Source organism: Lactuca virosa, chromosome 4, assembly GCF_052849685.1.
Source record: "Lactuca virosa cultivar CGN04683 chromosome 4, Lactuca_virosa_CGN04683_v6, whole genome shotgun sequence".
In the NCBI taxonomy this organism is placed as follows: domain Eukaryota; kingdom Viridiplantae; phylum Streptophyta; class Magnoliopsida; order Asterales; family Asteraceae; genus Lactuca; species Lactuca virosa.
The window spans coordinates 43,452,169-43,477,541 of record NC_136429.1 but is presented as its reverse complement, the minus strand read 5'-3'; the positions used below and the strand labels follow the sequence as shown (position 1 = coordinate 43,477,541).

General features: G+C 37.8%; 1 protein-coding gene across 1 annotated transcript; it reads right to left on the bottom strand.

The window, feature by feature from the left end:
* Positions 1–564: 564 nt before the first annotated feature.
* On the bottom strand, positions 565–4,751 carry LOC145103943 (protein argonaute 2-like). Its single transcript, XM_079041225.1, has 3 exons — positions 3,988–4,751; positions 2,389–3,565; positions 565–2,297 (listed from the first exon to the last, which is right to left on the bottom strand). The coding sequence occupies exons 1-3, from the start codon at positions 4,571–4,573 to the stop codon at positions 881–883; spliced, it is 3,180 nt and encodes a 1,059-aa protein (XP_078897351.1). The 5' UTR covers positions 4,574–4,751; the 3' UTR covers positions 565–880.
* Positions 4,752–25,373: the final 20,622 nt, after the last annotated feature.

Genomic DNA, 25,373 nt, shown 5'->3' with positions numbered 1-25,373 from the left:
ATTCACTCTTGTTAAGTAAAATAAAAAATACAAAAGTCAAAAACATCATATTAAATTGATGAATAAAAAACATAAGTTGGAATATCAATCAAAACCTTTTTTTAAAAATATGTTATAGGAAGGTGATATTTTTATTTGTATTTTTTATTCAAAACATTTTAAAATAAATATTTTTTTTAAATATTTTATTTGTGTTTTTTTTATACAAATTACGTTACTCTCGTACAAAAATGCTACTATTAAGTGACTATTTCAACGACTAAAGTGATGTTTTGCGTCCGATTCTAGCAGCCAAGCTAGAGAATCTAGATAGTTTTAGAGGTTGCACTCTTTTGCTCTTTCCCCGTTTCCCGTGGCCCATTCGAATTTGGAAGAGTTCGAATATATTTAATAAATATATTCAATTCAATTGTGTTTAGTTACCAAAAGAAATTTCTAAATCCAGCTGTAAACCAAGAATATTATTCTGATTTAAGATTAAGAACCAGGTTCCAAAACCAAAGACCAAAGTAAAAGGATTCAACTCTAATAAGTAAAACATAATGTTACAATACAATGAGCCAATAACCAAAAACTAAAAGGTTTCAACATTAAAACAAAAACACACAACTTTAATACATTCATAAGAAGATAGAACATAACATATGACTCCAACTAAAACTTCACCCTTCAAGCACCTACGTGGAATATGAAAGGCAAAACATCAAAAGCCACACAAGACAACTTCATATTTTTCAACACACTTAAGACATATAACAAAAGTAAATAAAACCCAATGAAAAAAAAAGCACGAAATGCATTAGATTCACGCACAAACTCCTTAATTCCATAAAAGGCAAGGAGGTTTGACCTGCGTATCGGCACTTCGACCCTTCAACCCTTACACAAAAAACATCGCATCCTTCAAATTCTGCTCCACCGTATAAAAGAACCGATCAAACGACGCCGGAACCGACCCCGGAGCCCCCGATTCCGATTCCGCTGCCACCTCCTGAAACATCCGACCACGATACGCCACAAGATCCGCGTAATACACCGGCGGAACCAGCGACACCGGCTTCGTACACCGCGCAAACACATAACACAAATGGTACACCAACTTCTGCATCTCATCAGACAAAAACCCAATCTCATCCCAAATCACAGAGTAATGACACGGCTTACTCGTTCCCATTCCACCAAAATGAGAACAAAGATAGAAATCAAACTCAAAAGGTTGAACAATTGTAGTGTCAACAACCGTTCCTGGTGGAACATTCCCAACCTCATTCCCGTTGTTTAGAAACAACCGCGTCGTGTGTCGTTTTTGAGCGATCACAAATGTAATCGCGGGTCGATAGCTTTTATCATAAAGCGCTTTTTTCATATCCACCATTTCTTTGTTCAAAACCATGTCAAACTGTCCATCGCTTACACCATCGCGAAAGACGACAATTTTATTTGGTTTTGTTCCGTTTATGTTGTAATAAGTGTTGACTAGGTCAACACATAAGCTTCCGAAGTTGACGATTTCTTCTTTGCGGTGGGTTTGCGGGGAGACGCGGGCGGCGTAGCGGGTGGCGGTGGGGTTGACGGAGCCGACAACGGCGGCGACAGATGGCGAGGATTCGTTGGACGGAGCGGGGTGGTTGACGTCGGCTCCGATGAACATGAAATGATCCGGACCGTTGAAACGAGGGAACTTTTCGATTAACTCGACGTTGCTTCCGCCTAATTTCGCGTTGATTTTCATTCCTAAATTTGCTAGAAACTGATCGTTTGCTTTGAAGGCGTTGAAGGATAAACAACATTGTGTGATGACACCGATTTGGGTTTCGGATACCCATTTGAGGTATTTGTAGCCGTCATTTTTGTCCGACATAATGCAGACGATTAACTGGAGGCGTTCTTTGGTGGACTTTCTAGAATCTTCCGTGACTCGTTTGAGAAGACGATCGAGTCGGTTTATGTCTGAGAATTCTCTCATGGTGGTGTGGTGGACAAAGAGAGGGTCAAACATTTGGATTCCGATGCTGTGACATCGGTTGATTAATTTTTCGATGAAATAGTCGACTTGTTGGTTCATTTGACGGTTGTCACGGTTGAAGTTTATGAGGGCCCACCTTTCGCAAGATTTTCCTTGGGTTAATGTTCTTCCTTGGAGAAGATTCCAATGACATTTCATTTTGTCAACTGTTGTTGTCATTGTTTTTCCGTTTAAGGAGCCGAGTTTGAGCTGTGGTGGGGCCATCACACGCCCGTCTACTTCTGTCATGCTCATTCCGACTTCCACATCAAAATGCTTGATGGAATTGGCACTACAAAATACAAAAAGATTGAATAAAAAAACCGAAAGAAAGGAATGGAATGGGTAATTCCATGGAATGTAAAAGAGAAATAGTTAGATACCCGTTTTTGCCAGGTGCATATTCGTCACGAACCATGCTTCTTATCTCATTCCTACGAGTATTGGGATTCAGAAGAGACAAATCTTTGAGTATTCTAGCAGCTTCTTTACCCAATTGCTCCTTTGGATATCTTTTATCCTCAGCCAAAAAACAAAATTCCATAGGGACATAATTTTGTTTCTTACTACTTCCCAAATTCAAACAAGGAATACCCTTATGCTTAATCTCTTTCCCCCATTTTTCTCTGAAGTAATCCGTAAGCATGACAACTTCGGGTTCTTTCTTCCCTTCAAGATCTTCAAGAACAAAGGAAATATCCTTTGTGGCTTTTTCTGTTAATCCAGACACAACATACTTTTGATTTGTACGACGATGAGTCACACTCACACTTAATCCAGTCAGCGCTTTAACAACAATGTTCCCAAATCTTCCAATCTCATTAACATCACGAATGTTGGGAATGGACTCCATGAGAAAGTCAACAACAGGCATTCTTTTGCGGAAAGGAATGGCAGAATAGTCCAAACACACGACTGGTCCATTTTTTGTGAGCTTTAGGCTTTGTTGAGAGCCTCTAAATGCTGCAATACCATAACCAAGGTCATCTTCTTGTCTGTGGACACGTGGATACATGCCTCTTCCAACTGAAACCTTTTCCCTGAAAAGATTTGCTTTCATGACTACATCAAGAGCTTGCAACACATCACGTGGGATCTGCGTGGAGTTTCCTTTCAAGAAATCTTGAAGCTTTGAAAGAGCTAATTCGTTTCCATATTTGATGGAGCATGAGTAAGAACGACCATTTAGTTGAACATTGTAAAGCCCCTCAGGTAATGAAACTGCACTGTATATGTTCTTTTCACCATCGTATGCAGTTTGGAGTAGGGGGAATTGATTAGGGTTATCAGAACAGAGTTTCTGTTGGATCAATCGAAGCTCTGCTTTTGGAATTGATTTTTTTGCAGAGCGACTTGAAGAGGGGACATCATGTTTGACATCAACATCGTAACGTAGTATAGTCTTCGATGGAATGAACTTCACAGGAAAATGGTTCACAAGAAGCTTCACAAATCTCATGGCATGTGTACCATGGTCAGGACGCTTAATTGGCACATTAGCATGTTCTCCATCGTCATTTGAAGGTGATACAAGATTGGGGACTTCCTGAATCTGAAGGTCTGAAAATTCAAAGCAATAAAATGTCTGAACTAGGGTAAAATAGTTGCAACTGAGAAGAATCTGAATGGAATAACAGATAGGGGTTGACAACAAAGGGTTGTCGTTTTGTTAAATTTATCAGAGACATGGAGTTATGAGAGATAATGGTTTTCAAGCTTAAACACATGATAAAAGTATTGGGATCAAATCATAAAATACGATCGTGAATTCTTAGGTTAATTGAGAGATTTTGGAAGTATGATCTATCAAATTGAGTACAGATAATAGCCTTTCAATACGAAAACAGTGATCAGTCAACTTAAAACCTCAATCAAAGCAAACATATTCATCAAAAAGAAACAAAACTTATCAACGATTGAAACAGAGTAAGTTCTTTAATGGATGAATAACCTAAAAGGGATTCCCGATATAGAATACGTACCAGCGACGCGGTTCTGAGTATGAGTGAGAGCCTGAGATGGAGACTCGACTGATTGACCAGATCCAACAGGACTCCGTTTTGCTTCTCGATCGCCACCGGGATGATCTGGTACCCGATCCACATTCTGCCTAGCAGGAGTCCAGTACGACTGTTGACCTCCGCCGTCAGATACTCTACCCCTACCCCGCCCGTACTGTTCCTGATGTTGATTACTGTACTGCTGTGGGTTAGTTCTACCTCGGCCACCACCACGGGGATAGTAACCAGCACCAGTTCCACCACCATCTCCGCCTCTGCCACCGTTATTGCGACCGCCACCATCTCCGCCTCTGCCATCATAGTTGCGACCGCCACCATCACCGTTATTGCGACCGCCACCATCTCCGCCTCTGTCACCATAGTTGCGACCGCCACCATCTCCGCCTCTGCCACCATAGTTGCGACCGCCACCATCTTGTGAGACTCCATAACTCCGACCGCCACCATCTCCACCTCCATAGTTCCGACCACGGCCTCGTCCACGGCCACGATTGTTGCTACCACGGTTACTGTCACTCCACTCCATGTTGTTGTTACTCCACTCCATTGATCTTGATGTATGTGAATTCGGGTTAATCAAAGTAATATATGATTTGCGTAAGAGGATCGTGTTGTCGTGGGTTAGTTTTAAACGGGAAGAGTGGAAGACTTGAAGTAAGATTCTAGAAGACTCCGGAGACCGAAGGTGAATCGACGATTATACCCTTGTGCTTTCTGCCCAAGCAAAGGTAGCTTCGATGAAAACGGTGTGGGGTTTCATATGTTCTTTTGTACAATTTTTTCTTTTTTCTTTTTTGCATTTAATTTAGGATATTGTTATAGATTTATGTTTAAGTATCGATTGAATTATAAGACCATTACGTCACGATGGGGATGAAGTAACTACCACGGAAATGACGGAGAAAGTTCCTTGTCATGACGGATAGAGCAAGATCATTATGAAATCTACCTCTATATAAACAGGTCCACAAATATGTTAATAATAAAAGAAAGAAATTAACTTTCCAATTATCAAATATTCTTTTTTAGTTATTCAAAAAATGACCGTATATATGAAATCTACCTCTATATAAACCATATTTTGTTCGTCGTGAACTCGCAATAAAACAGGTAGTTTCATTTGCTATGTAGAACATCCACTGTATACTTACGATAACACTTCATTGTTCGTGTGATTAGTTTAAGTTTGTGTCAAGTGTCATCACCAAATACTAAACATTAAACTATAAGAGTATTAATTTTTGTACGTGCCCGAGGTTTCGTTCAACAATGTAGATGTAAATGCTTATTGCGAGTAATTCGCAATGTGATTATTGGTCAGAGGTGTTGTTTTGTTAAAACTTATGTCTGCAGTCTGTGGATTATATCTGTAGAAGAAGAGGTTGACCAAACGTCTATAGTTTACATGAAAAATATTGTTTGTTTTTTAACATTTGTAACCTGCTAAAATAAATCCGTTATAATTACATTTTTTATGTATCAACCACCGTTAAATTGTATATAACAATTCATAATTAGTCCACTAATCAAACCAAAAACTAATAATATTATTATATTTAGATAAAATAAAAATGAATTTGATTTGTAAGCATGAATAAAAAACTAGGTTTTTGTAGATCTTAAACCTTATCAAGCAATTTTTTTAACTTTCATATATATGAAAAATTACATACATTTATATTTAATTTAAATAAGACAAAATTGCAAAAATGTCTCTGTGGTATGCATTTTTTTGGGGGCTTTAGTCCAAACCACGACTTTTTTGGATTGATGGTCATTTTGAGCTAGTTTCATTGCGTTTTTGGTCCCTCTGAATAGTGAAATGAGTGTAATATCCTTGGATTATTTATTTTTCATTTCTTTCATTTTTTTTAAATCTAAATACTTATTTATTTATTTAACTAATTAAAAAAATAAAAGTCTCTCTCTCTCTCTCTCTCTCTCTCTCTCTCCCCTTTATACCCATTTCTTTCTTTCGTTCCCGATTTCAACGAACAAGAAGGGGCTGGTACCTCCGGCAATCTAGAGATAACCACCGCACCACATGTTAGCCTCCATTCGACCACCAAACTCCACCGTGAACCGCTACATCTCCTCCCACCATAGAACCATTCCAGCCTCACCCAATCTCTTTTTCTTTTCTGTTGATCTGAGCAACCCCAAACAAACCCCAATCCTTGCTCCTTCTTTCCTCTTCGATCACCGTTGTATTGGGAAGACGGAAGCAACAGAGCTGATGTGCTACCACTACTCGCCCTTGTTGCTGTGGTGGGCAGTCCCCACCACCACCGGTGATATTCCTTTCAACACCCATCAATGTTTTTGTCTCCGACCACCTGTTACCGCCCACAGATCCAGATGCAGGTATCCGGTGGGACGACTTTAAACCCAAAAGAAACTTGATTTGGGTTAATTTTTTGATGAAATCAGAAGACGATGATGGAATTAGAATTTCATATATGCTCTGTTCTCTGCCACCAAGGATGAAGATTTTCTCCATCGATCTACTTCATTGATTATCATTGGCTCATATAATCGGGATTCAAGGATTTGTTGTCATGAGAAACAAACGATCTTGAACAGGTGGGTCTTTGACCCCCATCGTGTTTTAGATCTTTGATTTTTTAGCAAGCCCGATCCTTCTTAGTGCATCTGATAATTATAGGTTTGAGATCTTTGACTTTTTTATGCAGATAGATGAACACATGAATTGTTCCACTTGATTTTCTTTTCCACTGGTAAATCGATTTGTAAGAGGAACTAAGGAAGATGTGTGTGTGAGAGAGAGAGAGAGAGAGAGAGACTTTTATTTTTTTAATTAGTTAAATAAATAAATAAGTATTTAGATTTTAAAAAATGAAAGAAAATAAAAAATAAATAACACAAGTGTATTACAGTCATTTCACTATTCAGAGGGACCAAAAACGCAATGAAACTAGCTCAAAATGACCATTAATCCAAAAAAAGTCGTTGTTTGGACTAAAACCCCAAAAAATGCATACCACAGGGACCATTTTTGCAATTTTGTCTTTAAATAATCATATATTTAGCTATGAGCCCATATTAAAATTATTTTATATAATGAAATGTCAATCATATAACAAGAAAAAAAATTACTGAAATAAATAAGTAATATTAATAATATAAATTTGATTATGAAATATGCAGCCTTTTATGGAAAATAAATAATATAAAGATTGGTTGTTATTCAATATATATATATATATATATATATATATATATATATATATATATATATATATATATATATATAATTCGGGGCGTTTTTGGGAAACCTCACTCTTTGTTTTATTAAAAAGGAGAAAGAATTTTATATTAAATTAAAGACTAAAGATATTAGGATTGGGGGAGTGGTGAGATCTTCGGGTGTTGTCTCACCATCATGGCAAGGAACATCACCCTCTGTGTGCGGTCTAGCTGTAGTGTGGCTAAATTTGGTCGCGTTTTTTGATTGGGTTGTGGACTTTTTGACCGTTTGAACGGTCATTTTTTCAAAATTCAATTTTTTTTTTAAATAACCCCATATATATATATATATATCCGGTAAGAAAATTTTTTAGGTAGGAAGGTAAAAAGTTTTTTCTACATATTTTTTTGACGAACAAAATAAATGAATCACTAGATGATTCATTTGTAAGATGATTCACATACAAAAAATTCCCAAAAAAACATCTTTATGATTTATTTTTAAGTAAATTAAGAAAAAATTCACTTTTATGACAATTTTAGTGAATAACAACAAAATCATTGTATAAATGAATCATCGAGATATTTTTTTGAGAATTTTTTCTTGTAAATCATCTTACAAATGAATCATCTAATGATTCATTTTGTTTGTTCGCGAAAAAAATATGTAGAAAAAAAACTTCTTACCTTCCTACCAAAAATTTCCTTCTTATTTGATCTTGACTATATATATATATATATATATATATATATATATATATATATATATATATATATATATTTATATATCTTTTTTTACTAAACCTCACTCACATTTTTTTATATTTTACCATCTTTTTCTCAAAACTTATGAACATGTCTTCTTCCAAAATGTCTACCAACGAAACACCTACTAGAAACACCACAACCCCAAGACCTTTGTATTATCAACCGATTTAGTCGCCCATGTATTATCACTATGGCGGTATGCTTTTGAGTACACCAAGTGTACTTGAAATGGGGGAAGATGAACAAGGAACTCATATTGTTTAATGATTTGTATAACAACATGAAACGTCAATGGAAAAGGCGGAGAAAGCGATGATGTGATTTTTCAGACTGCGCTAAAAGTGTACCAAAATGAAAACATGAAGGCTTTCAAGTTTCTTGAAGTTTGGAATCTTGTGAAAGATAACAAGAAATGGCAAAACAACAAAACATCCGACGAGCATATCGACAATGGATCAAAACGCTCAAAAACATCTGAATCCGACCACACTACATTTGATTCTCGTGTTCAATTCGACCTCAACGAAGATGAACATATTCAAGTTTCATCACTTTCTCGACCAATGGGAAGGGACAAAGCAAAAAAGCAAAGGCAAAGGCAAAGCATCGGATTCGGATGAGTTAAAAGAAATGGGGTCGATATGAACAGTATAAAAGATAGAATGGACAAAAGTTTGCAACTTGCTTCCGAGAGAGAGCTTCGGAAACAAAGGGATAACGACTTGAGAATACTAACGATGAGCACATCGCAGATGACAGGGGGGAGCTTGAAATTTTTTTGACAATGAAATCTGATCTCAAAAAATGTTATGCTAATAAATAGGTTTAAATTTTCTAGTTTTTTTACTAAGTTTTTAATCGTTTCATGTGTGTTTTTTTAAGGTTGTAGGTTTTAGTTTTCAAGTTTTTTTTTCTAAGATTTTAGGATTTTTTTTAAATAATGTAATTTTTTTTTTATTTGAAGTAATGAAACGTTATGTTTTTATTATTACAAATGATGTTTTAAAGAAAAATTAAGGAGTGTGGAACCACTCCTTAGGTGTGGCAAGAAGCCACACTTTTATTGTAAAATGTGATGTGACACCTATGTGGCAGTGTGACAAAATGAGGGAGTGTGGCACCACTCCTTCCAACCTTATATTTCAGGATGATATAGCAAATGAAGCCAATTTGCTTGTTGGGCAAGTTTGAACCCCATCTTTTTTTTCAACCGATGTTTATCTTTTTCCCTTGCTTTTTTCAGTCTGTTCGCAATTTTATACACACGGCACATCATTTTTGTCTAGTTATTCACTATGTACTTTTGATTTTGGTTTTAAAATGTTATTATTCTTTTTTTTTTTTTTTGCGTGTTATGGATTCTTAAACTTTCAGAGAAAATGGGTTAAATAAAAGAATATGAGGATTTTGAATGGGTTAACTGGTTACTCATGAATATGTGAAATGTGATTTGGTAATTGGGAGTCTACGTGTATGAGAGGCAAAACCGAATTCCCTCTCATTTAAGAGTACTCTTCATTTACTCACACTTGATATAGAGTTCCATCTGGAGCGTCAATTCACTTGCCCTCTTTCAAATCTATTTCCCTCTCATTTATGATTAATCCACATTTATAATGTAAAGGAAAAAAAATCTCAGTTAGAACGATGGCAAATGATGAAGGGAATCATTGATATCTTAAACTTGAGCTAAACTATGGAGGTATTTTACTCGATGTCCTTTCCAGTATACTAAGGTAAAAAAATTGTATTTACAGACCATGATTTTTCTTGTATGAATTTTACTGATTGTGTTACATTTTTTGAACGTTTCTTAGGTGAGCGTTATGTAACAATTTACTTGTTACCTAATAAACCATTTCATACTGGTATAAGAAAAATAGAATATGATATGGTGTATGGCTAGTTCATAGATGTTTCATACATTATAGGAAGAGGTAAAGCTTCATTATTCATTGACCACTATGGTGACGAATTAGAGGTGTAACATCCATAAAATTCATAAAAATTTAAAACTTTTTCAAACATTCAAAAGCCATTAGTTATTACAAAATGTTTTCAAAATAGTTTCATATCAGAGAATCCCAGAAACCAAAATCATAGAATGTGAGGAGGTGCACGATCAAGCCTTCGCCTTCCCGCGATCATCTGGAGTAGTTGAAACAAAATCCAAAACTGTAAGCCCGAAGCTTAGTAAGTCCCCCCAAAATACCAACACCATACAAACTGGAACAATATCATAACAAACAGCATGCATATAGAGTCTTCAGTATGACTGGGCCGCCTTACAGGCCTTCAGTCTATCTGGCCCACTCTCAGAATCTTCAACATGTCTGGACCGCCTCAACGGACCTTCAACCTGTCTGGACCGTTCTCCGGGCCTTCGGCCTGACTGGTATGCCCTGATGGGCCTTCATTCTATCCGGGTCGCCCTGGGTCTGTTGGCCTAGAGCATAAAGCAGGACCGCCTCAACCCACCCGCAAACACACAATCAACACATAGACATCAAACGCTAGCTAGCATGTACAAACAGTCACACATATCTAACAGATCACTAATCATAACATCATCATATATACCAGGACCATCTTATATATCAAGATGCAGATCTAATAGATCACTAAATATAGCATCATGCGAAAACCAGGATAACAATCCAAAAAGGGTCGGCCTTGGTGCCTTAGACCCTGTTAGCATAGTGAGAACAACTCACCTCACAAGTAATGCTGAACCGATAAAATTGAATCCCAACTCACGGCTCCGAACTCAAGTGCCTGTAACCACCATATGACTAATTCCATTAAAATCCCAAATTACCAAAATACCTTCAGAAGTCAAACTTGGTCAACCATAGTCCAAGTCAAAGTCAACAGTCAAGGTTAACAGTCCATGTTGACCCAACTCGTCGAGTGTATCTAGAAACCATGGCTTCATAACATGCTCAAATCCAAGAATGGTCCCAAAATAAGCTAATAATGGCCATAACTTCTAAAAGAAGAGATCTAGAAGAAGGGATGATCAAGATAACGACTTTATACCTCCAAGTGGTTGTAACAACACTGAAAATCCCAGATCTAAAGCTTCTCCCTTCAACCTTGCACCACCAACTTCAAGCTCCTTCAAGGAAAGCACCAAAGAACACTCTTTAATCTCACAATCACTCAAAATGGGGAAAGAGGCGCGATTAGGGTTTTCTCTGGACTGAGGAGACGATGAAGGAGGCCACAAATGAGTCATAAGTTCTTTAAATAGGGTGCAAAACCCTGAAAATTAGGGTTTCATATACAGCCGTCAACTCGTCGAGTTGGGACTTCCAACTCATCGAGTAGACCTTGAAAAATATGCGGCTTAATATACTTCTACACGACGAGTTGGAGCCTTCCAACTCGTCGAGTTGCCATGAAATATAAATAATAAGCTTTTAAATTCATACCTGAAGATTGGGATGTTACAAGAGCGTTGGTTTTTATCAAAGTAAAGATGAAGTACTTAGTCATGATGAGGTGGAATCAATTATTCAGGGTCCAATAGAATAGGACATTGACATAGAAAATTTCTTAGTTGACTTGGATAATGACCATTATGAAATGAACAAAACTAGTAATGATGTTTTTTTTTTTGAGTAAGTTATACATGGATAATGAAGATGAAGTAGAAGCAAATACACAAAATGAACACAACCAAGAGGTTGATGATATTGTTATTGATGAGGAATGTGAGAATAACCCTGTAGGTGAGGTACATTGCATATTTAATAAGGAAATCCCATGGAAAAAGCATAAATCAATTTTAGGAATGAGATTTAAGAATCCAAAACAATTGAAGCACATGGTATCTAACTATGCAGTTGCTAGTGGATATCAATTGTGCTTCAAAAAAAATGATACCAAGAGATTGTTAGTATTATGTTGTGATGGAACTTGCTCATTAAGACTTTGGGCATCATGGATGGGTGATGAACAATCTTTCCAAATAAAATCGTTGAATCTTGATCACAATTGTGCTAGGAATTTCCAGATAAATCAGGTGTTGTTTAGATCGCATAATGTTTCTGAATGAATTGGAAAGGGAATATGTCAGGAATTTGAATCTAATTCCATATACTATTTGGTTGGTATGAAATGGAATTGGAATTAATTCCAAATTCTATTTGGTTGGCAGGAATTGAAATTGTAATCCATGTAAAATGATAAAATTACCCTTTTGTTTGTTTTGCTTTATTTTACTTTGTTTTCTATCTTACATGTAAAAATACTTTTTATAAACTATAAAATAGTAAATTTTCATTTTATTAATTGAGCATTCATGTCGGTAGCGGGGAGTAGGTGGTGGTGGCGGTGGCAGGTGGTGGTGGTGGGCGGTAATGGCGGTAATGGTGGGTGGTGATGGTAGTAGTGGTGGTGGTGGGTGGTGGTGGCGGTGGTAGGTGGTACTGGTGATGGTGGTGGTAGCGGTGACGGTAGGTAGGTGGTGGTGGTGGTGGCGGTAGGTGGGTGGTGGTGGCGTCAAAGTCATGCCATGTTATAAACATGCATACTATGTCTCTATATGGTCCTTCCTTTGTGAACAGATCAATTTGACATGATTCCAACGATGCTTATTTCACAAGTCCAAATCCTTACTACAAGTGTAAGAATTCAAAATTCTTGTCACCACTAAATGTGTTAGAGTCTAACCTTGCCTGCAATATCCTTTTTGTGATGACATGGCGTCAAAGTCATCGAGACTTAGCCAACGATGTCACAAAATGCTCCATTGAAACTTTGTTACTTAAAACAATTTCCTGGTAATGAAGTATCAAATTCAAGGTAACTCCTTGAACACCTTCCTTGCGTTAAGGTTTCTAACTCACATGTAGATTCTAATTATCAACTCCCATTATGGAAACATTTCCATATTCTCATATGACAATCAATTCCGAACAAGAGTCACCTTCATTTAGAATTATGTCAATATGGTCCCTCCAAATTAATTAGGGATGTCAACGGGGACAAACGAGACGGGGAGTGCATCCCCCGCCCCCGCCCCCGAAATTTCCCCATTCCCCTGTCCCCGCCCCCGCCCCCGAAACGTTCAACCTTCCTACCCCCGCCCCCACCCCCGAATCCCCTTTAATAACCCCGCCCCAGTTCCCCCGCCCCCCAATTGATTTTGGGGTGCCTTTTTTTTGGCTAAAAGAAGTTGTTATTTAGGCTAAAAGAAGCTATTTTTTAGGTAACAAATAATTATTTATAGCAGAATTTTACATGTTAAAAATAAAAAAGTTATGGCATCTTTAAAACATTATACTAACAACTTAAAAACATGTTTTTTGATGAATTTTGGAAGCTCAAAATCATGTTATTGTTTATTATATTTATATAATTAATATATGTGCAATTTATTAACGGGGTCCCCATGGGGGTTTCGGGACGAGATTGCCTACCCCCGCCCCCGCCTCCGAAATTAAAACGGGGTTTAACCTTGCCCCCGCCCCGTCTCCACCCCCGATTTTTTAAAGTAATTTCCCCCAAACAGGACGGGGCCCCCACAAAACTATTTACATCCCTAAATTTAATACTATACTTCCAACTGTCCACAAGCAACCAATCTTCAGTAAACCTCAAAGTGTTCTTGACAGTTGTTTAACAACTTCATTCACACCTTGTTCTAGTCCTTTTTCCTTCTAAATGCCCTAGGCATTTGGAAAAATCAGAACAAGTGAATATTATAGCATATCTAATCGATCCTATATACGAAGCATATGGGATCCGATACATAATGTCTTACATAAAGACCTGACAGTCTCCTGCTATAATATTTCCATATATCGAATTTCCTTTGTTGAATCATTTCAACACGATATTTATATATGACTAAGTTTTATTAAAACTTCAATCTAAACTTTTAGATTTGAAATGAAGTATAACCGCTTTCTCCCTTAAATCTTTCTATAGCGAAACAATTTCCAAACTTTGCAACTTGCAAATTTGTAAACTTTGTTTCCTACAAATAGTATTGCCAACTTGCAACACTTAGCATAACAATTATGCTCTCACTAGTATAATAATTATGCTCCCACTAGCTATGACATGTATCTAGAAATCAACTGGACTTCCAGAAATCAATACTATTGACTTTCTTACTAAAGTTCAGATTTCTGATACGTGGTGCTTCGATAAGTCTTCATCTAGACTTCTCAAGCTCATACAACTTCATTAGATAGCATATGTGTGTGTTTAAACCCTTTCAGAACTTATAGCTATAAGTCTTGAATGTTCAAACTATTTCTTGCCATTTCTCACAATTCGAACTATGAAAAGGGATGTCGTAATCATATGCGAATTGGAGAACATAATTATCACAACTGCTAACCATAATGATATTAATTAGATTTGAAATCTACTAGCGAAGGTGCTTCCTCATAATCATTTTCATGAATTAGAGCGAAACCTTTTTCCACCTAGATTTTATGGTGTATGTGTTCCTATCCATGTGAATTTATTAATTCCAACCTACAATCATAAGATAAGGTAGAGGACAAAACCAAAATCAATTTTAGGTTTTTCTTTTCATGGAATGAACTCGCTTGTTCTTAATTTATTGCCTTCTGGTAGCATGAGGGTCTACCAGTGCTTCTGTGTTGTTAAGAAGCTCACCCATATTGACCAATGTACTATCACTGACCAACGTGCCCTGCCTTTTGCATTCGAATGAGAACCATAGAGCTCATAAGCATTGTCAAAACAACAGAAACAAGAATGTGTCAACACGATTGGTTATTAACCTCAGGTCGTGTGCTAGTGATAACTAAAAGGTTTATTCTTAATTGACTCTTGAAACTCTTCACGACCAATAAGACTCCCACTGACTTCTTGGCATATAATTTTCTCTTTCAAGGAACAATCCTTGACAAGCTAAAACAGTATTCAAAAGTTAGTGTGGATTCTCGACAAGTGAACACTTCATATAATTGGTCTTAGTTTATCCTTTGTTTTAACCAAAACATCACAACGACCAATTTCAAATGTGCCAGAGTAAGAAAACATTATTACTCCACATTTTGTGAGGTGTTATAACCTACTTAGTTTGAAAATAAGCTTCAAGATACAATTTGAAGTAATTAGAGTATGACTCTAAAACTTGATTGGAAACGAAGTATGGCTCATCTCTCGATTAAACCATTTCAATAATATTTGATTCCTCTCACTACAAGAAAAACGCGATTTTGCTACGGAAGGAATCCGTTGCGAAAAGCTGAAATTCCGTTGCAAAAGACGAATAGCGATGGAATTTGCAACGACCTATTTCTGTCCCTAAAAACGTCGTAGCGAGGGGTTTGCAACGGAAACGATAATTTTGTCGCAATTGTGAAAACGGAATGAAATCCGTTGTAGATGGTATTCCGTCGTGTAATTTCCGTAGTAGGTTTCCATCATAAATTTTGTGGTAGTTCTTCCGTCACAAATTTCGTTGTATTTAATCCCTAGCAAAATCTGTGGTGATGAATCCCTAGCAAAATCCGTGGTGATGAATCCCTAGCGAAATCTGTGGTGATGAATCCCTACCTAAATATGTGGTGATGAATCCCTAGCTAAATTCGTGGTGATGAATCCCTAGCAAATTATGTGGTCATGAATCCCTAGCAAATTCCGTTTGATCACTTCCTAGCAAATTTCATGGTCATGAATCCCTAGCAATTTTAGTGGTGTATATATTATATACCAGATTCAATATGGACCGATGGATAATTGATTTATAAATTATATCCAAATAATTTTGTAGTAATATATGAAAAACAAAAAAATCATAACCATCATATCATAAAATAACAAAATAATTATTTATTACATTGAAAAAAGAAAGTTGCTACTCTAAAATACATAATCTTCAATAAACATATATCAACCTACTACTCTTGTTGTTTTGTAAAGCCATTAATAAGATCCAATGTCGTTTGAAGTTGTTTTTCAAGATGCCCGACCCTTGCATTGTTTTCCTCTTGTTGGGCGTTCATCATTTCTTTAAGCTCTTTGTTTTGTTGTTGTTGTTTAGCAACAAGCTCCCTCATTTCTTCTATTTCATCATTTTTTCCGGAATGTAAGTTACATCCGTTTTACCATCCCTATTGGGAACCGCCTTTGCAAAAGAGCCTAATCCATAAAGTCTTCTTTTTTTATCATGACCACCTACAACAGCATAAAATAGCTTGTCCTCCTCAAATTCAACACCTTCAGCTTCCAACTCTTCCCGTTTTTCTGTATAGGCCACCTACAAAATAAAAATATTATAAGTTAAAAGATATCAAATTTAGGAATGATATTATGGAGTAGCTACAATATAAAAGTTAATTTAAACTGAAATGAATATTACATGAATTTGTCTATCTTTTTCATTTGTGAAAGTGACTCCATCATGATTCTTAATGTGTGTATACAAGAACAATTCACTATGGGGTGGCTCATGTCCTAATTTCCTCTTCTGCATAAATACCATATAAAAATTCAAATATACAGATAAACATATGCAAACATTGATACGATGTACCATTTAAAAAATTACCAAATCAGAAGCTATCTTCAAATTGTAACATCCCGTTTTAAGTAAAGTAATTAGATAATAAATCAGGAACCCCGGGAAGTAATTATTATTATTATTTTATATTATTTGAGCCTAAAATCGAATAATAATTAATAGAGTGTTGGTTTCGGGAAGTCAAATGACAAGATTTGAACTCCAGGGGTTAAAGTGTAATTGTGGGACTTAATTTGTAAAGAATTTATGGAAGTGGGGGTTAAAAGGTAAATTATGGACCTAAGATGAAAGGATCTTGGAAAGGCGGGGTCTAAATGGTAAATTTGGGATTTGTTTTGAAAAGAATATTGCAAGGAAGGACCATTTGTGCTATTATGGGAAAAACTGGTGGGAACCGGGTATATATGCCTCATTACCGTCAAACCCTAACCCTAGGGATCCTCTCATCAGCCGCAACCACCTTATGCCTCCCTCTTCACCCTCCAGCCGCCACCCTCCTCGTGAACCACCTCCGGCTGCCGCCTAGCCGCGTCCGATCACTACCATGTCGCCTGTTTCGAGCAACCAAGACCAGCGACAATATCCTCCATGACCGGAGGAACTGAAGACCACTGGGGGCTAGCGGACGATCCCTGCAGTTGAGTCCTTACCACCAGCCGCTGTTGTGTCGTCGTTGTCGCTAACGGAGCTGCCGACGGGGTCAGCGAACCGTTGGTTGTTTGCTGCTGACACTGCTGATGCGATTTCCTTTTTCTGTGTCGTCCTTTCTCTTCTCTCTTCTCCGATCGACTGCCTCACGCCACCGCAGGGGTGGCTGGAAACGGATGCTTCTTCCGTTAAGAAGCCACTGTGGTTAGAAGGGGAGGCGGATGTAGGTCCATTTGGCCAGAATAGACTCGAGAAAAAAAACCACCATGGCTGCCGGCCATGGTGGCTGTCGTAGATAGCGTTGTTGTGGCCGCCTTCGTCCCGCCGCCGCCAACAGCCGCCTGCTGCCATAGTTCTGTCGCCACCAGCCACCGTGAGGTGGCTGTGTGTGTGTATGTGCGTTGCTATGTAATTAGGTGTGTAGGTGTGAGTTGTGTAATTTTGGAATCAAAAGTGGGCCACCACCACCACCGTGAGGTGGTGGCTGCCACCCTCTACCACTACTGGCCGCCACGGTGCGGCTGTATATGTGTGTAATTAGTATGTGTTATTATTGTATGTGTGTGTTAAGTGGATAATATTGTAATTTGTAACCAAAGTGAGATAATGAAAAGAAGAACCTAAACCACCACCGTAGAGTGGTGGTTGCCGCCTCCTGCCGCCACCGGCCGCCGTGCCGGGTGGCGGTGTGCTTGATTGCGTTTGGACCTCGTTTGGGGGATGTTTAGACAATGTGGAATCAATGAAACCCTAATGGGCCCAAAGAAGCCCTAGTGGGCCCAATGGAACCCTAATGGGCCAATAAGGCCCAATGTGACCTAAAAGCCCAACCAATGGACTAATGGGCTAGTATTGTGTTGGAAAACCCTAATTAGGGTTTGGAAAACCCTAAGGGCATAAAACCCTAATTGCGGGAATCGTTTGGGACACATACGAAAATTAATTATTAAACCTAAATAATAATTAATAATCATTGGCAAACTAGCTTAAGGCAATAATGGACTTAATGGATTAAGTCCTTAATGAGTTAAGTAAGAAACACTTAACCCTAATCATCATTTCATGTGAAAGCCCTAATCTCACTTGGGCCTTGTTTTGGGCCTTCCTAGTGGGCTTTGGCGATTGGACTATTGATGGGCTATCCAAGAACAAGTTAATGGACCAAAATAAGTAGATGGGCTTTAGGATAAGGCCCATGTGAGGACTTGGGCCCAATTTGGAAAATTAGGCCATAGATGGGCCATAACTGGACCTTCATGATTATGAGAGATTGGGCCATTAGTATGCCAAGTGTTTGGACCAGGAGAGATGGTTGGCCCTAAGGGGTAAGGCCCATATGAAGGGATGGGCCCAATTGTGAAAATTAGGCCATGTGTTGGGCTTTGGCCTATTACTTGACTATTGGGTTTTGTAGTGTGAGTTGGACTTTGGGCTTGGAACCCAATTATTAATTGGGTGTTGTTTGATGTTGACAGTTTGGGAATTTGTCAACCAGCTGCTGGGTTTTATCCGCGGGACTTCAGCAGTGTCAGGTGAGTTATCCTCACTATACTAAGGGGTCTAAGGCACCAAAGCCGGCCCATTGGATTCGATATCTTAGTAGTTACTGATATGTTGAGTTTGAGTTAGTAATGTATGCCAGTTGTTATGCTAGTTTGGTAGGTCGGTAGGACTACCTGTGATACTGATTGATTACCTGTATGTGCATTTATCTGTTACATGTCGACATGTTATGTGGGATGGGTTGAGGTTGTACTGCTCCGTGCGGTAGCCAACAAACCCAGAGTATTCCAGATATGAGCTGAGGGCCCAATAGGCATTCCAGACTCATACTGAGGACTCGGGAGCAGTCCAGATACGAGCTGAGGCCCGGTAGGCATTCCAGATTCGTACTGAGGGCTCGGTGGCAATCCAGATGTGAGCTGAGGGCTCGGTAGGCATTCCAGACTCACACTGTGGGCCCAGGGGTATTCCAGTCTGTAAATCTGTGGACCCGTTACGTGCTGTCCTGTTCAGTTTGTTATGTTATGATATTGCTGACATGGTTATGTGGACTGTATGTGTATCGGTATTTTGGGGGTAACTCACTAAGCTTCCGGGCTTATAGTTTCAGTTTATTGTTTCAGGTACATCAGATGATTGCAGGAAGGCAAAGGCGTGATCGTACAACTCCTCATATTTCATGGTTTTCTGATCGGATTCTGGGGATACTCTGATGTTTAAACTATTTTGAAAGCTAGCTGTAATCACTTAATGGTTTTTAAATGTATTAAAAAGTTTTAAATTGGCTTGAATTTTATGGGTATTACAGAGTTGGTATCAGAGCCTTGGTTTGAGTGAATTGGAGGAACATTCGTGTGAATCCAGTCTCAAATCAAGGAAAGATTTTCAAAATGGTTTTAAATGGTTTTCAAAATAAGTAAAGGAGGATGCAGGGTGTACGATCATCCGGAGCCAGTAAGTGTTGGATATAGTGTCTAAGTCCATAACTATATTTGGTATGTACTTGACCCGACCCGGCATGGTCCATTTGGGTTGCATGGCATTGCAATAATTGGATAGACCAAAATGAGAGAAAGGACACTTAAGGTTTATTAATATATTATAAGTACTAATATATTAATAATATTATTTAATTAGTATTGATCAAAGAATTAATCTTGAATTAATTAAGTGATCAAAAAGAGACTAATTAAATATATGGGGTTGATTATGTAAATAATCTATTCTTGTATAGTGGGCTAATGATCCATGGTTTGTATGGATTGGGTTAAAACCCATAAGGTGCTCCATGGATAGTCCATGGGGGTTACAAACTTATGGATCATGGAATATGGAAAGCCATCACAATTAGGGTTTACATGGTGTAACCCTAATTGTGTAACAACTATATAAAGGCTCCTTGTCTAGCAAAATTGGCACTACTACAAGCAAGTAAGAGGGCTAGCCAATTTTTGAGTATAGTGTAATTCTCTCAAGGTTATTCCAAGAATTGTGGTGCTGTGTGAAGCATTTGAGGCATCACATTTGGGGTGCTAGGCTCACAAAGTCATCAAGGAATCCAAGCTTCTAAAAGGTATGTTATTCTACTTGAATTTTGTATTGCAAGTTTTTATGAACCTTGGAAAAATCATTTTTCATGTATCTTAGTCAAACATAGATCCAAGGTTTCTAGGGTTGCATGTACACCATAGGAGTGTTAGAATGCTCAAAACCCAACAGTGGTATCAGAAACTAGGCTTGTTTGTTTGATACTTGATGAAAAATAGTTGAAAAAGTCGAAATTCTTGCTGTCTGCACAGGAGACTCATCGAGTTCATAGAGGGACTCGAAGAGTCCAAGCGTATCTTCAACCAACTCGACGAGTCAGTTCTTGCACTCGACGAGTTGGCCAGGCAGAGTGCAGATTTTCGATTTTTGCTGCTTGAAATGGACTAGAAACATTACCCTAAAATGTTTTGGTGTTATAAAACTTGTTGTAGATGGTGTAATGCTTATGCTAATCCATTTACAATGGCTAATATCAAATTTCCATGTTTTATATGTGTTAATATGATTCTTGAAATTTTGATATGAATGTTCATGTTCTTATGAGTTTTAGAAGATCATAGGAATTATGTGTAACTTGCTTGTAAGTATGATTCTTGATCTTAATGGCTAATCATGGAGTCCATAACTTGTCCTCAAGTTATGGATTACCAAAAGTCACTTCTTTAAAAGTGTCATTAAAGAATAAGAGGTTACATAAAAAATGAAGAGTCTTCATTTTAATGAACCATTAAGCTCATAAGTTATGAAATGAAAGGTCTTGAATAGTTTCAATACTTTCCCTCAAGTTTTAGAATTTATAAAGTCTTACACCCTAATACTTTAATTTCCAAATTGAACCTTAGAATTTTAAAAGTTTAAAATTCAACCCTTATACTATTATTATATTAAAAGTTTAAATATATAGATATGTATAAGAATAAGTCAGTCTTACTGTTAGTAAGCCTCATTCACGAAGCCGGTCTATAAAATGGCAGCTTAATGGGTGTCCACTCTCACCCACCGCTTCCTTACTGTTAGTAACCCTTATATTATTATTATATTAAAAGTTTAAATTGAACCTTAGAATTTTAAGGTTGTTGCCTATAAAATGGCAGCTTAATGGGTGTCCACTCTCACCCACCGCTTCCTTGACTGGTGGAGGGTCGTTAGCCAAACGGGTAGGACAAGGACTTTAAATCTTCATGAAAAGTATAATGAAATTATAAAGTAACTACACTTTAATAATTCCCAATCTTAGTTACTTTAGGAAAATGTGAAATAGGTGTTAATACATGAAATTACACTTTGTACCTTACCAAGTCGTTAGTGGAGCGCGTGTGGTTAACCGGCACACTAACAAGGACTAGTAAGAGTGACAAAAGGTAACTTAATTTTATCATAGATCGATGGAGCGCGTGTGGTTAACCGGCACATCGATTAGGTGATAAAAAGTTAAGGGTACCAAGTCAATTTGCATGGTTATTCACACCTTGTTTGTGATCCTCGGCATCCCAGTCACAAACTTGAGAGGGCACATTCGAGATTCAAACATGTCATTGAAAGTTCAATGTATCTCAAAAGATCTAGGAATTTCAAATCCAATAAAACTTAATAATTTATTTCGTATTCGTGGTGGAAATTGGTAAATCGTCATTTACCTACCTTCAAATATTTTATAGCTTGGATTACGACATCCCTCTTCCAACTATAAATAGTTTGTTGGGTCCTAGCCTTAATACTTCATTTGGGTGACTTATTAAGGACTCTTTATCTAATAAAACTTGTCTTTCTTTCTTTTCAGATGTCTTCCAACACTGCTACTGGCTCAAACCCTACAGGCTCCTTTTCCCTAATGAACTTGTGTGGGAAAATGTGACATCCCCATTTTCATGGCCAGAAAAGACCGATTTTGTTTATGCTTTATAAAAATCAGAGTACCTCTTTTAATAAAAATGTTGCGGAACTTGTTCCCAGTAAAACATGATAAATATGTTATCAAAGCATTTCTGAAGAAAAGTATTTTTATTCATTTTAAAACATTTGGGATGTCATCGTCAATACAGAAACATAAGCATAAACAGAATTTACATTCATTATCACTAGTGATTTATATCTCCTTAATCTCTCAGTGTAATGTGACTTCATATCAACACCTGTGATATAAATAAACTGAGTGGGTCAGGATGGGAAACCTGGTGAGTACATAGGGTTTTCAACCCACAATAAATAAGTTTATTAACTTTATCAAACCAAACAAACCCGATTACCCGTTCCCGTTATCCTCACTTTACGTCCCTAAAACATCTAACACAAGGGACCTAGTCTAAGGGACTTTCATCGGGGTGACAACACATGCTTCGGGGGTTCCTCAGCAATTCATGTCAAATAAGGCAACCATGTGGGGGATGGAGTACTGCTGGTGAGCACACAGTTCAAATAAACACCTACAGGTTGCGAGCCTGCTAGCGTTCCACTGGACTGTCTAGAATAGTCTGTGGTCGTCATCTATACTCCGCTAGATGACTGGATCATCAATAACATCTATATCGAGGCCTCTCATTATTTTATTTGGTCACACAGCAACTATTACATCTACCCATGTTTTACCTAACACGTTTTGTAGATATAAAATACATATACAATTTAAATCATTTAAAACGTGTATAAAAATATTTCACCCAGCATAGACAGCAAGTATTCAGACAATATGCACACATAGCACGTATATTAAATACTTCATATCTATGTGTAAGATGAAAGGGACCATGCACTCACTTGAAAAGGTGGTGATTCCGAACTCAGACAGCGCTTCGCTTCTTAAAAATAATTTCCTTCGACGAAACCTAGTATTATTACCACTAAAGTTTAGTCTATTATTCGCCGAGACTAATTAATAGTCTAGCTATTATTACTATTATATAAGTGTTAAACAATACTTATATAACCCATAATAATAGCCCAAGTACTTATTATAAGTTCCTAATAACGTTACTATAATTAAATAAAAGTTATATTAAAAATAGTGTAGGCGTAACTCACTTACAGCGGGTTTTATAGAAAACCAGGCTTTGCTTGGAGCAGCGTTCCCGAGCCGAAAAGCTCTTCTTCTCGGAGCCGTCGAGCACTCCGGGGCTTCCGCCTCGTGCCAGGGAGGTTCCCTAGGCTTTTCGGGGGTTTTGGGGCTAGAGAGAGGTTCTAGAGAGAGAGAGTAAAGAGAAGAAAGAATGGGAAAGGTGTGAAGAAAATGAGGGTGGGAGAGGTTCTATTTATAGGGTGAAAAATGGCTGAACTTGGTGCCACATGTCACCATCTAGTGGCAAGACTTGGGGAGAAAGCAATGGCCAAGATTGTGCCACATCACCCATTTTCGCACAGCACACTTCCGACTTCTAAAATCCGTAACTTTCACATAAGACCTCCGTTTTTGACGTTATTTATATCCACGCGTAGGTAAAATAAGATCTACAACTTTCATTTTGACTCCTTCGGCTAATTCTCGACCGATCTTAAATTTAACAGTACGAGGAGATTATACTGTTAAATGTCCGCGTAAAATTCATAACTTCTACATACGGACTCTGTTTTCGTCTGTCTTTTTACCGTTGAGTTCCTATAATGAGATCTTCAATTCTCATTTAGGTCGCGTAGGCTAAAAACCGCTCGATCTAAAATTCGAGTTTCGGGTTGTGCACTGTTAAGCCAATTCTTAGAAAATTTATAACTTCCTCATACGAAGTCAGATTTGGGCGTTCTTTTTTTGTATGTTCTCGGTTTAACGTATACTACAACTTTTGTTTAGATTTCTAAGGCTAAAAAGTCATTTATCAAAAATTCACTATTTACGTCTCCCGGTGCCGTGCCGGTTTTGCCGTAAAACTTCGACGGACCATAACTTCTTCGTTATAACTCGGATTTCAACGTTCTTTATATGTACGAAACCCTTGAGACATATTCTAAAACTTGGTTAAGATTATTTATTCTAAATAATCTTTTGTCAAAAAGTCATTTTCGACCCCTATTATCTCTAAATTGACTAGCCCAGATCTACGGGCGTTACAATTATCTCCCCCTTAGGATGATTACGTCCCGGAATCATCAACGAAACAGGGCTCACATGATGACTCCATACGTTATCTCTTCATCCTAAGTAATAACCGTAACTTTGATGTTTCTTCGAACGAATATCTAACTCTAAGACTTCCTGATTGCAAGCGGTGCTCGATCTTGCACTTGCTCCCTATCTCACGTTAGACTCCAAATTATGACCTTCAAGTCACAATCTCGATCCTTACTGGAGACTCCTTCTTCTTCTTAACAAACTTAAGGTAAGTTATTTTATTACTAAAATGGACCGATGTGTCATATTCTAATGACTTATCATCGTATGTTCCCACGCTTAGACTCAGGTCTCTTAGAGTCTTCCAGAACAAACTATGCATTTATTCATGTTCTAATCACATCTTAAAAGGTAGCATTTCTAGCTACAAGCAACTATCGCGATACCTCTACCGATCACTTTGATTATCTTTTATTGCAATCTTCCGACTTAAGTCAGATGCTACATCAAACTTGGTTCTCTGAACCACGTAACATACTTATCATAGTCGGACTCAATTCGATATGACCACTAGGGTCGGAATAACAATCATCCTCTTAGTCATTACTGAAACGATGGTAACGACATATTTGAATAAAACGGTATCAATTACTAGCTTCTTGGTAACCTTGTGACTTTCCCTGATCCAAGCGCGAGTCATGTGCTTCCGGTAGTATAGGCCTCTACTACCTTTCACACCTACTCATACTCGTCCCAAGTATAGTCTTGCAGTTCACCCAAGTCAACATACAAGAAAATCACATAACAACTTGACACATTAGATAACAAAACGAAGGTTTTATATTATTCCTTGAAACGATTACATAGGTGTTCAAGTTCAACCTATACTATGGCTCTAATAGGCTACACCACGTGGTACTATTTACACGACTACTTCATAGATCCTCATTCCTGATCCCTTTCATTTCCATCTTCTTCGTCAAGGATCATATGGAACGCTCTTGCCTTCGGTTTCGGTGGAATGTTTGGTCTTGCTGCCTCTTTCTTCTTCGGGCAATCCTTAGCAACGTGCCCTTCTTCACGGCATTCATAACACACCCTTTTGCTGGCGTGCACTCATTG